General features: G+C 39.2%; 1 protein-coding gene across 4 annotated transcripts in view; it reads right to left on the reverse strand.

The window, feature by feature from the left end:
- Positions 1-14,601, reverse strand: part of SGMS2 (sphingomyelin synthase 2) — a 113,323-nt gene that overhangs the window by 46,665 nt on the left and 52,057 nt on the right. For 3 of the 4 annotated variants that reach the window (XM_022567092.3, XM_089911592.1, XM_089911591.1), the window contains exon 3: positions 1,227-1,926. In XM_022567092.3, the coding sequence (XP_022422800.1) occupies positions 1,227-1,681 (455 nt within the window). In that variant the 5' untranslated portion in view covers positions 1,682-1,926. Of the gene's footprint in view, positions 1-1,226; positions 12,317-14,601 lie in introns of those variants that run through there. The other variant, XR_002643662.3, reaches the window with a different exon arrangement.

A 14,601-nucleotide genomic window follows, 5' to 3' on the forward strand; every position in this document is an offset into this window, starting at 1 on the left:
AAAGACAATTGACAGCTATGTTTTTTACTTATACATTATTAAGAGAAATATTTTAAAGAAAATGCTTAGGAATGAACTTCAGTTTGTGTAATAAGTTTTCAAACCTGCACACCTGCATGTGGGGAACTCTTTAACAAAAATAGACTGAACTCTTCAAATCTCAAAGCAACAACCAATTGAAAGAACAATATAGCGTAAATTCCTTCTTCAAAAAATGATCTTGTGGCATTGCTACTGAAACCCTATTTGACTCTGAAGTGTATTGACTATGTTAGTATGTATTACGCTTTCAAAAGCCTCCGTTTATGGGCAATGTTTTAATTAAACTTATATTTGTGATTTAATTATTAGAATCTTAGTAGAGAAAAAACATCTGAATGATGGCTGAGGAGAAAAGAGGAATTGAGGGGCCTTTTTTCTTAATGGAGTAGCAGTCAGAATTCAACAGGGAAGCAGAAATAACCACCTCAGAGCTGTGTCCTATTTTTAAGTATCTTCAAAGCAAAAGTACCTGGCTTACTACACTTCCTGATTCCTGCTATTCTAAAATGGGAAGACTGAAACCAATGAACTAAGTGCTCCTTTGTGATGGCTTGAGGAAACCAGAAGGCACGTTTACTTTAGAAATCTAAAAGCCAAACCGCATGGACCCAGCTCTAAATGCAGTTTATTAAACAAACTCTTGTGACTGGATTGCCAAAAGGCAAAAGGAAAAGGCATGTAAAATTCGAGAACTCTTGAAGAGAGGCAAACCTCAAAGCCTGCAATTGACTATAGACCAATATAGTCATCACATTATGAGTAACAGAGAAAAAAGCTTCCCAGCCTACAACTTTCCCCACCTGTCAAGAGCCTGGAATAACACAAGCATGATGAAGTGAATGTTATTCCTTTCCAAGGCTCTTAATGTATCATGCAAATACCAGAGTGCCAAGTTGCTTGAAATTAGAACTGCACCTTCAATTTACAAAGTCTGAATCATCCACCACAGTACTTCTGCACCTTCACACACAGTTGCCACTTTCATACAGTTGCTCAATAAATGCTTATGGAATAATGACTGGATTTACTCAAGGTTGTAGATCTTTCTATTGATTCTTTTCATTAAGTGCCTGGATAAGACTGAATTTATCAGATAAAACCGAGAAAGATCATTTCAATTACACACCGGCTCACTAAAATATAAACTCATGGCAAATCCCCAAAACATGTTAGACCTTACTTACTTGTATCTCAGAAATAGCCACTGGGTGATCCATAATCCAACTAATATAATTCCATTTATTTCTGATACAGAAAATGCCCATTTCACCCGGTCTATGTAATCAAAAAACTTGTCTGGGAGTGGAGGGCTGAGCTCCTTGGGAGGGACCCTCTCGTGCACAACTGTGATCATGACGGTTGTCAGGACGAGGTTGAAAAGAGCATACACGAAGGCAATGCCCGTTTTCCACCACTCTAGGGGAAATTTGTTCCTCGATTCCGTGGGCATAGCAATTTGGATATAGTCCGGGTACTTTTTGGTGCCCTTTCGCAACCCATTGGATAAACTCTTAGGTTTACCATTGCCATTTTTGTTCTCTTCTTCAACAGGTTCAGCAGGTCTTGCGTAAGTGTTTGCAGGATCGTTGGTTTGGTTTTCCATATGTTCTTCAAGTTTTGCTGTCTCTATGATATCCATTGTCCTCTGGTCTTCAGATCAAAAAGGAGATGGTAAAGTTCTTGTTCTTTGTGGAAACTCAACTTTTTTTAATCCTTCTATTGCCAAGATCAACATGGACTCTTACAACTGATTCTGTTTCCTAGTACAAAACCTAGAGGGTCTCCATCGGACTACTGTTCCTCCTGGGCAACCATCTGCTGTACATTCACCGTTTTCAGGAAAGGAAGCCAATTTTCTTTCCCCCAAAGATGTTACTATCCCACCTGTAAAAACAAAACAGAACTATGTTCAGAAACTGTGCTTGTCCAGTTGTCAAGCATCCAAAACAAAAACATTATCAAAATAAGGAAACAAATACCAAAGCCATTTGCTTTATAAATGTATCGTCAGAACATAGTTAAAGCTACTGAGATGATGTTTATTTATAAAACACTGAGGGACTTCCCTTGCGGCGCAGTGGTTTAGAATCCACCTGCCAATGCAGGGGACATGGGTTCAAGCCCTGGTCTGGGAAGATCCCACGTGCCGCGGAGCAACTAAGTCCGTGTGCCACAACTACTCAGCCTTTGCTCTAGAGCCCGTGAGCCACAACTACAGAGCCCGTGTGCCACAACTACTGAAGCCTGTGTGCCTAGAGCCCGTGCTCCGCAAGCCACCACAATGAGAAGTCCGCGCACCACAATGAAGAGTAGCCACCTCTTGCCGCAACTAGAGAAAGTCCACACACAGCAACAAAGACCCAACACAGGCAAAAATAAATAAATAAAATTTAAAAATAAATAAACAAAACATTGAATTGTTTCATCTTGGAATTCTTCTCTTTTTGAGCTGATGTCAGTATAAATAGGAAAATTTTAATAAACAATTCCTTTTAAATTTCTATAAATAAAAGTCAGGACCCAGCACTGCAAACACTTCATCAGACACTATCACTTGTTGCAAACCATGAAGTCATAATAAGCTAGAACCCACCCAGAGATCACATCATTCCTTCCTAAGACTGGGTCTTTTCTATGAACCTTAAAGGATAAAAAAACTGTGATGAATTGCTTACATGCATAGAATAATTGTTATTCTCTGCATTTGTCAAAATGGTCAACTTTCTACTTTCATATTAAAAACTGGAATCTTTTTAAGTGACTACTTTTCAGAACATATTCAAGAACTATGCATTCAAGATACTTGAAATGGCACTACCTCTGTTTATCCTTTTATATTCAGAGATGCACACCATACAAGAAGGAAAACTGACAGCCTTCAAAGTAACACAGTGAAAAGATACACAAAGCCTTATTAGCTATGCCCATTTAGGGAGAAATTCTCCTCATTACTGGAAGGATAAAATAATTCACTACAACTAACATGGTAAATTAGTAACTGACAACATTTCGATACAGTCACCACAATTTCTACCAAACAACAGAAACGCGGACCCAGAGGACCAGCTCGGGGCACTTACCCACCACGACACCAGTGATGAAAGGTGCCCTCTGCTTAAAGCTCCACAGGCTCTAAAGAGTGAAGATTGCTCCACAACACAGCACCAGCACCACCTCTTTTATATGTGCCAGCAACACGGCCCCAGCTGTTGTCAATTTAGGAAAGCAGTATTTTCGGCCCAATCCAGAACCCAGCCGCCTGAAGAAGTTTTCAAACCTCGTAATTAGTCCCCACCCAGAGTACACTGCACAGCTTAAGCACAATCCTTTGCATTTTAAAGACCTCCCCTTCGGGGTAACTTCAGGGGAGAAAAATAGGGAGGAGGAAAAACTCAAGGTGGTGACAGCTAAGCCTTTGTTTAACGAAAGAAAAAGGAAAAAAAAAAAGTTAAAATGGCACAGTCAGTATGGACAAGCAATATTTCTTAACAGTTGTGAATGGCAAATAGATGATCAACCACAAATGTTTATTGTGCACCTAAATGTCCCAGCACTGAGGAATATGTGGGTGCAATTAAAAGGAATTTGAAGGAAAAAAAAACAAACACTGACCTGAACATTCACCCAAAGAGCTTGAAGTTTAGCTGAAGAGACGGAACTAGAATAGCAAAACTTTGGAGAAGACTGACTGGCATATTGTTAAGACGAAGAAGGATGAGGTGGATCGCTAGATCAAAATGTAGCCTTAGGGCTTCCCTGGTGGTGCAGAGGTTGAGAGTCCGCCTGCCGATGCAGGGGACACGGGTTCGTGCCCCGGTCCAGGAAGATCCCACATGCCGCAGCGTGGCTGGGCCCGTGAGCCACGGGCGCTGAGCCTGCATGTCCGGAGCCTGTGCTCCGCAACGGGAGAGGCCACAACAGTGAGAGGCCCGCGTACCGCAAACAAAAAAAAAGAAAAAAATGTAGCCTTAGCTGTATCCCTAAAGAAGTGTCCACAGAAAGTCACTGTCCATTTTCGAGGAAGCGAAAGCAAGAGGAAAGTTAGTCTGGCAGGGAAACAGAAGAGATGGAGATTGGCTAAGAGGTAGTGCCAAAAATTTTGGACCTCTTACCTTTCTACTGTTCTGCCCCTGTGAAAAGCCCCCAGATACTAATGCATCAGGGCAGGGTGAGAAAGGACCAGGGCCCCTCTCTGTGAAAGAAGACTGACAGAGATTCTCTTTAGTGCCCTAGCTCAGTGTTGTAGGACAAGTATAATGAACAGCTGCCTGAGTAAGGCATTTTCGAAAACAAACCTTCAACACCATGGACAACTACTTCTAATGGAGGTACCAAAGCACTAACTCAGCCATTGCCTGTCTCTCGTTACCAACTTCAGGCTACACCACTCATAGCATCTTGCCAAACTATTATCCAAATTCCGTCCAACTTTACTACTACACATCTGCTCCGAGCCTGGTGTCTGTAGGGGGTAAGAATCTTGTTGATTTTGAAACCCAAGTCCACCAGTGGACATACAAATGGTCTTTAAAAAGGTAGCTACCTAGTTCTAGAATACAGAATGTAGAACAGAAGAAAACAGTTACTTTTTTTTTTTTTTTTAAAGAGGAAGCGTTCAGCTATCCACCTCCTGGGACAACTGTGAGAATGACTGAAATAATTAATCCTGAAGAGCTTTGTGCTCCTGGGAGCAACAGCATTCTGTGAGTACAAAGCCCATTTATCAACATTAGTGGCGGGATTGATATTTTCCTTGGGGTTTCATCAAGAGGATTAAGTATACAAAGCACATTCATCATGTATCAGCCAATCTTGAGATGCGATGTTTATCATCAAGATGATAATTACAACATACTCATCCCTATGGTGAGGCCTTCCTACCAGTAAGGATCTGGAAAGTGACAAAAGCCGCAATAGTTCCTCTTGAGGGATGGCAATCCCATTAGGTCACTTGTTTAGGGTCCTCTGTCAGAGCACAAAGCAGACGAAAGGATTTCCAAGGTCTCTTACATTGCAATATATACTGGAAGTTAGTCTAGATAATATTTTAAAAGTTCAAGATCTCTATAGATTAATCTTTCTTTTGAAGGCAACTGTGAAACTCTGAAACTTATAGTACAATGATACTCTTTTACTAGGTTTTGCTTTTGTTTTTAAGAACTAAGTATGATCTACTCCAGAAATACAAGGAAGGTTTCAAATTAAGAAATGACTAATTTGTACTTTATTAAATACAAAAAAGAAATGTAAACAGAAAAGATACGATCATCTTGAGTGAAGTTAAAAAAGGAAGTTGATAAAATTCAGTATCCACTTGATTTGGGGGAGAGAAAGTACTCAGTAGTAGGAACAGAAGTGTGTATATAGCTGTGCTCTTTCAATGCCAATATCACTATTTTAGCTGTGTAATATGTGTTCTAATATCTAGTGGAAAAAATCCTCCACTTTTCACCCCTAAGGGAACTTCAGGATCTTTCTGTCAAATTACAAGAAAATACATAATTTTGCTTCTATGTTTTATTTCACCTCTATTATACCATAAAGGGTTTGATCTTACCATATTAGTATACAACATTAGTCATTTTCTCTTAATAATCCCAATAGTATTTTTCCTGTAATTTGACAAAAAATGATTCTCAGGTTCATCAGGGAGTGAAAATGAGGGCAGCAGTAGAAGGTTTGTACCAGTAGATATTAGACTACATTATACAGCCAATATTGGGGTAATGGTACCCAGTCATTCTATTTTGGGAATTTATCCCAAGGAGATAAGGATGTACACAAAATGTTTCTACAAATATGCTTTCAACACAGTTATTTATAAGAGCAAATTGGAAACAGCCTAATATCCAACAACAGGGGATTAAATAAATTATAGCCATGTTAATACTCTATTTTGATATAGTAACTACAGAATTGTGAGACAAGTATATTAATACTATAAGAAGGATGCAGTATCCAATTAAGTACCGACTTAGATATGAATAGGAGGTGTAGGACCTCAGTAATTCATATCAGAGGTTATGGTTTACCAAAAGAATAGGAAAGGGGCCACGTGACAGAGGTTCAAGGCTCGAAGAAAAGGTGCAAGTGTGCGACTCGTGACTTACTCCCAGGTCTGATCTGAAGCTCACGGACAGCATCCCACATGAGAGGTTAAATGCAGGCATGAGCTCCAGCTGACGGGCTTAGAAATACTTTGCTTGTTAAATTTGTATGTTGGCCTCCCTGTGCATTTGCAGTGGTTAAGAAGATAAGATGTATTAAACATGTAAATGTAGTTTAAACATTAAGGAAACTTATCTAAGTTTATATGTGGGTTTCAATGTCTAAAAAGATGTAAGCTGTTAAAGATAGAGGTTAAACATTGACCAAAGACAATGTGGTGCTAACATTTACAAATTGCAATTCTGAATGAAAGAGATTTAGGCGTTGTTTAAAGGCTTAAGAAAAACAAGGTCCTGAAACAGAGGTGAAGATCAATGGAAACAAAAGAGCTGATGAGTTTCTTAACAGACATTAAGCTTTCTCAGCCCTTAAGACCGAAAACCCAGTGGTTACCTTAAAGCCATTAAAAAGTCAAGTTGTAGAATAAAATGGCCACAATATAATAGCCCTCAGCACATGTTACTATGTGCCAGGTTCTGTGCTTTGTGTAATATCTAATTATTCCTCATAACAATGCTAGGAAATATTTTAAAGAAAAGAAATTGAGATAAGTGAGATGCTCAAGGTCAGACAGGTAGGAAGTGGCAGAGCTCAGATTTGAACCAGGAATCCAGTCTCAGGAGTCCCTGTTCTTAATACCACATCACTACCTCTAGTGCATTACATATTATAGGTCAACAACAGTCAGTGAAAAAGATTAGGACTTCCCTAGTGGCACAGTGGTTAACAATCCACCTGCCAACACAGGGGACACGGGTTCGAGCCCTGGTCTGGGAAGATCCCACATGCTGTGGAAACAACTAAGCCCACGTGCCACTACTGAGCCTGTGCTCTAGAGCCCGTGAGCCATAACTACTGAGCCCGCATGCCACAACTACTGAAGCCTGCGCGCCTAGAGCCCACGCTCCGCAACAAGAGAAGCCACCGCAATGAGAAGCCTGCGCACCGCAACGAAGAGTAGCCCCCGCCCGTGAGCCACAACTACTGAGCCTGCGCGTCTGGAGCCTGTGCTCCGCAACAAGAGAGGCCGCGACAGTGAGAGGCCCGCACACCGCGATGAAGAGTGGCCCCCGCTTGCCACAACTACAGAAAGCCCTCGCACAGAAACGAAGACCCAACACAGCAAAAAATAAATTAATTAATAATTTTAAAAAATTGTGTTAAATGTTAAAAAAAAAAAAGAGTAGCCCCCGCTCGCTGCAACTAGAGAAAGCCCACACGGAGCATCGAAGACCCAACACAGCCATAAATAAATAAATAAATTTGTTAAAAAAAAAAAAGATTGAGATAATCAATGACAAGCTTTTTTAAAACAGAGAGATACATAAAATACATAGGAAAGTCTCCAGATAACTTTACAGGCGTTTTTAAATCTTCATAATTTTGCAAAAATTAATATAAACTTAGAGAAAATTTAATATATAAATCACCTCTCTTGGGGGGGAGAGGGAAGGAGCCTGTTAAGTATTTCCCTGTTACCCATACTTGCCATTTAATTATAATTACTGTAACTAACAAACCACTATATTACATTTATAAGATAGGTATATTGCTATGTTAACAGCATCCACTTTAGCTAAGAAGTTTTATGCCTATAAAAGTTTTTGCAGAGACCAAGACATCTTAGCTTTTCCTTATTAACATTCTTAGAGCTTAATTTACCTGTAAAAATCCTCCTGCCTAAAATGGACAGGCATTAATATGCTTACAGAAACAAGGGTGCCTTTTGAGTCATGACATTCTAATTTCAGAAACACCCATAAAATTTGTTAAATATTTTTACTAACAAGTTCTTGAAAACTGAAAAGAAGATCCACTGTTTATTCAAAAATTATTGCGTATATTTGTGAAATACTTTCCCAACAAAAGGAACATGGAAAAGAGGCCTTGTCATACCATGACAGGTCCCACATCTGTACAAGTATGATAGATTTAAATTAGGGAAACGGACAGGTGGGTAAGGTAGCTTGTGACACTATTCTGAGAATGGACTGGGGGAAAAAAAACTTTTTTTTTTTTTTTAATTTAAAAGATAGAATTGAAAAAGCAGCTACCCATGACTGTAATTCTGAACTCTGGAAGAGATATGCTCGGGTAGAGAATAGACGTTTTGATTTTCGGTACTAATTTACTATCTCACACTAAGGTAGACTGGACAACTATAGTTCTGCATCCAGTTGTTATAAAAGAAAGACTAAGCCTATCAATAGTGGTTGCTGGTGGGAATGGAGAGTGACGGCAAACAGGCTGGAAGTTTCTTTGGGGGAATGACGGAAATGTTCTAAAATTAGATCGTGACAATGGTTGCATGATTCTGTAAATTTACTAAAAATCATTTAATTGTATCCTTAAAACACATGAATTTTATAGGATGAAAGTTATAACTCAATTACGCTTTTTTTTAAAGCTATAGCCCATGGAGATATATGGTTTCTAAAGAATTAGAAACCAGGGACTAACCCATGTTCTGTTATTATATTCCAGGCTCGCTTATCCCTTTAAAGTGCTGTACTTACCAGCTGAGCACTTCTTTAGCAGTGACGTGGAAATAACACACATTTTAAAGTTTTCTACAGACAGGATCAAGAACAAGCCAATAAAATGCAAACTGTTTTACAAAATTTGTGTAAACTGCTCCAAAAATAAACTTGTAACTAAATAATATGAAGCGACAAAAAAACAGAAGTATTTTCTAACAGAATTCATCAAAATTTACTATGAGTTGGATCCCAAGGAAAAAGAGATGATCTGTTTTCTTTCTCACCAAAAAAAAAAAAAAAAAAATTGATCACTTTAACTGGCAAGGTAGACCATTTAATACTTGTTGAAATGCATACTACTTATTTACACAGAGCAAATATTAGCTGTGCAAATTTGAAAACAAATTGTGGGACTGGGAGTATTTCACAGGAAGGGATAATCTGCAGTCCACAGGGCAGCCTGAGAGGGCGGTACGGCACTCAGCCTGGAGCAACTGTTTCTGACATCACTAAGTTTGATAGAATAAAGTACCTTCACGAAAACCTGACATGCAAAATGTTTCATAGGATGTTTTAATTCTATTTCCTGTTCATCTTTTTATTTGTGGCTGGAGAATTCCGAAGATCAGATCTGATTCTAGGAGAGGAATCTTAAAGAGAGGTGGAGACCCAGGGAAAGACAACTTAACAATCCCTGGTACAATGTGGAACATGTGGTAAGGAGAATGAACGAACAAATGAATAAAGGAATGAGGGGGTAGATGAACAGATTAGATTAGATTAGATAAGTAAACACACAGACAGACAGGACCCTGAAGAGAGAAGAGGGCTGTAAAACAAGGTGAAAGACTAGGGAATATTTAAATAATCCTTTGTATTTCTTTGGGAAATACCCTAAATCAGAGGTTTTGAGAGTTAAGGGGTAGAGTGGGGGAACATCACACATTTTCCCCAAATACTGGATTACGCTTGCCCCAAACCCCTTTCCCCACCTCCATTCCTGATACATCTAGGAGCTTAGAGAACTTCCGGAGCATGGGGGTGGATGGGCTTTCCAGGTGGTTTCTTCCTCCTTTGCCTGGGTGTTTTCAGTGTTGAGAAAAAACAACAAGGCAGGCATATTTTACTTCCCACCCCTTTATGAATTTACAGCCAGTATGATAAACCCATGTCCCCGGAGAATAAGTAAGGCGGGTTGAAGGTTTGTGTTTGTGGTAAAATGCTTATAACTACTTCAGCAGGTAAGCAAAAGAAGTCCCCAATAATTTAAACAAAGACATTTGTACTTTTAACAACCTGAACTGTGATTCCGTTAATTCCCGAGCAACCCTGCCAGAGAGATGTTTGGTCAGAGAATCATTCTGCGCTAACTGGCACCACCGGCTCCATGTTTAATGGTCAAACAAAAGCTGCTGGCACTGGTTTAGTAGAAACACTCTGGGGGCTTTATCACAAAGGTTAAATCTAACAGCCTAACTGAACAGCAGTGGTAATTATGTTTCTCCATTCCTAGCTTTCCTTATATACCCCAAAGGTTTATATACCTAGAAACTGATTCCCGTAGGTTTTAATACTTATTACTCTGTAATAGGAGTCTGCACAGATTACCTACTGAAGTGAGAGGTTTCTGAAAACCATTAAAAAACTACTCCATTTAATATTTTTAAATGACAGTGGAGCTTACATGTTCTCCCAACAACAGTGGCTGGTTTGAGAAAGAGAGAAATGCGGAAGCTAGGTCTAAGAGCTTAACACTATACTCCCAAACCACACAACGTTTTCTAAACTATATTAGAGATCTCATGCTAAATAAATAAATAAACCACAAAGTCAACAGTATATTTCTTTGTCAACAACAAATTTTCTAGATTTGTTGGAAGCATAGTATCTTAAATATTATAGGAAAACCATGAGAAGAAAAAAAAGTTCCTTAAAAATAATTTCATAATTCTTTCCTTTAATAAAGCTCCTTTACTACATGCCTTTCAGATTATTATAAAATACACCTGTTGATTTCTCCCTCTACCACGTGGTGACCAAACTTTGTGTATATTTTATACAATTTCAAAAGTTTGCATAAAATACTATTAACAGGCTATTTAAATGAGTATTCAAAAAAATGACATCTTGAAACTTTGCTTGCTGTTCCCTAGTACATTAGAAGACAATATTAACACTTTGTTTTGAGATTTGAGCGCAATCACCTTTAAGCAAGAATCCACAGAAAGGAGTTAAATAATCCTGCTCTAGTGTGGAGGCAAAGGCCAGGCTTCAGCAGAAACATTTAACCCGGAGCTTGCGGCTAGTACACTTAGTACATTTCGTAGTTGTAAACAGAGGCAGATGCCTAAGAACAGGAAGCTTACTCAATCCCCAGTGCTGCTTCAGAAACTGCACCTAGGTACACTTTAACACAATTTCCTTGTAGAGGTCTAAAGTCTAGAATTAGGACAGTGCAATATGTATTTAAAATACAATGGGTTACTTGTTATTATATTTCTGCTTAGTGCTCTGTACCAACGAAACAAGTGCAAAAAATCGCTTAATATAGCCTAAGACGTTAAGGGGAACACTTCCTGTTAGCAAGAATTAAATGCTGAAAAATTAAGGAAAAGGAAGCTTCTAGAATCTGCACCTTCAACAGGTTAGTCCCATCTGCTTGTTGCAATTTAGGTGTGGTGTTCTACAGGCTATGGTAGAGGGCAAAGGCAAGTGGGGAGCAGGAAGGCTAGACAACTCTTTGGGTTTTAAAGTCCTGTGCTGCAGCCCATCTGGCATTCTCAAGGCAGAGCACGGTTTCATATAAGGAAAGGACAAAGTAGGAAAAGAAAGCAAGCATGGAAGACCCAGAAAGGTCTGTATAAAGCCCTCATTTCTCATTCTCTTATGCCAACCACAAAAAGGTTTTTTGCAATGACTGGCCGAATAACCCATTGCTTTCAAATGGTATGAGGCTATAAAAAGCCATACCTTCTCCAAAGCCATTAAGGTCACTATATTTGGCTTCCAGAACTTAAATTACTATGTTGTATTTAAATAAATTATTTCTTTCTCAAAAAGCACTTATTTGACCAACGCTTCCAACCTAGGCATTGGTTTCTGCATATAACTCCAACATAAAGAATGGCACACGTGGGGAAGAGGCAGCAAAAGAGTAACTAAAAAGATTAAAATCCTGAGTCTAGGGCTTCCCTGGTGGCGCAGTGGTTGAGAGTCCGCCTGCCGATGCAGGGGACGCGGGTTCGTGTCCCGGTCCGGGAAGATCCCACATGCCGCGGAGCGGCTGGGCCCGTGAGCCATGGCCGCTGAGCCTGCGCGTCCGGAGCCGGTGTTCCGCAACGGGAGAGGCCGCAACAGTGAGAGGCCCGCGTACCGCAAAAAAGAAAGCCACTTGGAGAACATGGAAAGAGACAAGAGGAGCAGAGAATGATTTTTGCTGGTTTATCCATGCAGTGAGTGAAGATTGGTCAGGAAAGGAAACAGAAGTAAAGGATAAAACTGCCAGAGTCCATTGCCTTACTTCCTACACCTCCTTGACAAATCCTAAGAAAAGAATTTCTGCGACTAAATGTCTCCCAGTTTCTAAAAACAAAAACTTCCTACAGAACGTCTCGTTGACAGATTAAATACGCAAGCTTCTACCCGATTGTAACCCGTGGATGAGGACACTGGGAAGTTACCTTGAAACAAAGCCCATTAAAATGTAGTTTAAGCTGTAATCAGAAAGAAGCATACAAAATACGAGTTACTGGTAGGATCATAAATCGGTACAATTTTTTTGAAAATCTCTTTTTAAACACATGATGAGTTTTAAAAAATGCTTCTACTTCTTGACATATTATAATAACTATTACTGACAATTTATTTTGGAACAAGTTTTAAATACAGAAAAAACATTATCCAAAAATACATTCAGTGAAACATTAAAACAGTCTAAATGTCTAGAGTAGACATTTTGAAGGATCCATGAAATTCATTAAACTTACTATTTAAAAAACAGTACCATATTCTTATTTTCTTAAAATGTAAATGTATGACATTTTTAAAAAACAAGTTAATAATAAATACACCAAAATAAAGGTAAGGTGTTAATGCTGGTCGTGAGATTTACCAATTATTTTTGTTTTATTTACCAATTTACCAGATTTACCAATTATTTTTGTTTTATTTGGTACGTTCCTATTTTCTCCAAATTTTCTATGATAAAAGTATTCACCCATATATCTAGATACAACTGTATTCTCAAATAATTTATTAAAATTATGCTTAAGATTTTAATGATGAGGAAATTACAGTATGATTTCAGCAATGTACAGACGTATGTTACATATATATTTTTAAAAGTCTGAAGAAAATATACCGAATATTAATACTGCTTGATGAATTTATGGGTGATTTTAATTTTTTCTTTATTCTGGATTGTATTTTCTAATTTTCCACATTAATCATTCTTACAATCAGGAAAATGCTAATGGCTATTTTAATTATAGAAGTATTGACAGAGTTAATTTTGGTTCATACAATTTCAAATATGTAAAAAACGCACGTACAGAACAGTCAGTGCACAAGTACACTGAAATATTAAGAATGGTTGTCCAAGTGGCAGGAGTATGAGATTTTTTTCCTTCCTACATTTGTGTAGAGGCCACATTTAAAAACATTTTCATTACCAATGTGGCATTTTATAGCTAAAAGTATTGGAAACCACATATAGTTGTTGCTGTTGTTTTCACAGAAATATGTATTTACTGAAATCTCTTTATTTCATGTCTTCACTCAGCCTCAATTAACTGCAATAAAAAGTATATGCTTAAGAATGTTGCGTTTTGGGGCTTCCCTGGTGGCGCAGTGGTTAAGAATCCGCCTGCCAATGCAGGGGACATGGGTTTGAGACCTGGTCTGGGTTGGGAAGATCCCACATGCCACGGAGCAACTATGTCTGTGAGCCACAACTACTGAGCCTGCGCTCTAGAGCCCGCGAGCCACAACTACGGAGCCCGCGTGCCACAACTACTGAAGCCAGAGCACCTAGAGCCTGTGCTCCACAACAAAAGAAGCCACCACAATGAGAAGCCCGTGCACTGCAACAAAGAGTAGCCCCCACTAGTCGCCAACTAGAGAAAGCCCGCATACAGCAACAAAGACCCAAGACAGCCAAAATAAATAAATAAATTTATTTAAAAAAATATATATAGTGCTATGAAGAAAAATAAATCAGGAGGGTTATTCAAAGTTAGATCACCAGGCTTATGAGGCAACATTCAATTTAAAATTTTTAAATGAATACTCGTTATCAGAAAAAAAAAAATCAGTACACCATCAAGTCAAAAGATCATCAAGAACATCTAAGTTCCAACCTGCTGAGACCCAATTACAATAAATAGCTTCTAGAAACCTGCACAAGTATAACTTTTTAAAAAATATTTATTTGGCTGCTCCCGGTCTTAGTTGCAGCATGCTGGACCTTTTAGTTGCAGCATGCGAACTCTTAGTTGTGACATGTGGGATCTAGTTCCCTGACCAGGGATCGAACCCAGGCCCCCTGCATTGGGAGCATGAAGTCTAGCCACTGGACCACCAGGGAAGTCCCACAAATACAACTTTTTAAAACTAAAAAGGAATTCCACCGAAAATGCTCCCATACTCAGTTGTGGATTTTTGCTTTTGAGTCCTTTCCATTTCTAATAGATTGAAATAATGTATGCATGTTTACAGTATTCTAATTCCATTCTGTTTTTTATTTTTTGCGGTACGCGGGCCTCTCACCGCTGTGGCCTCTCCCGTTGCGGAGCACAGGCTCCGGACGCACAGGCTCAGCGGCCATGGCTCACGGGCCCAGCCGCTCCGCGGCATGTGGGATCTTCCCGGACCGGGGCACGAACCCATGTCCCCTGCATCAGCAGGCGGACTC

The sequence above is a fragment of the Delphinapterus leucas genome, chromosome 5, assembly GCF_059928025.1.
Source record: "Delphinapterus leucas isolate spDelLeu-1000000601 "Yukka" chromosome 5, BTC_Dleu_Yukka2, whole genome shotgun sequence".
Lineage (NCBI taxonomy): Eukaryota > Metazoa > Chordata > Mammalia > Artiodactyla > Monodontidae > Delphinapterus > Delphinapterus leucas.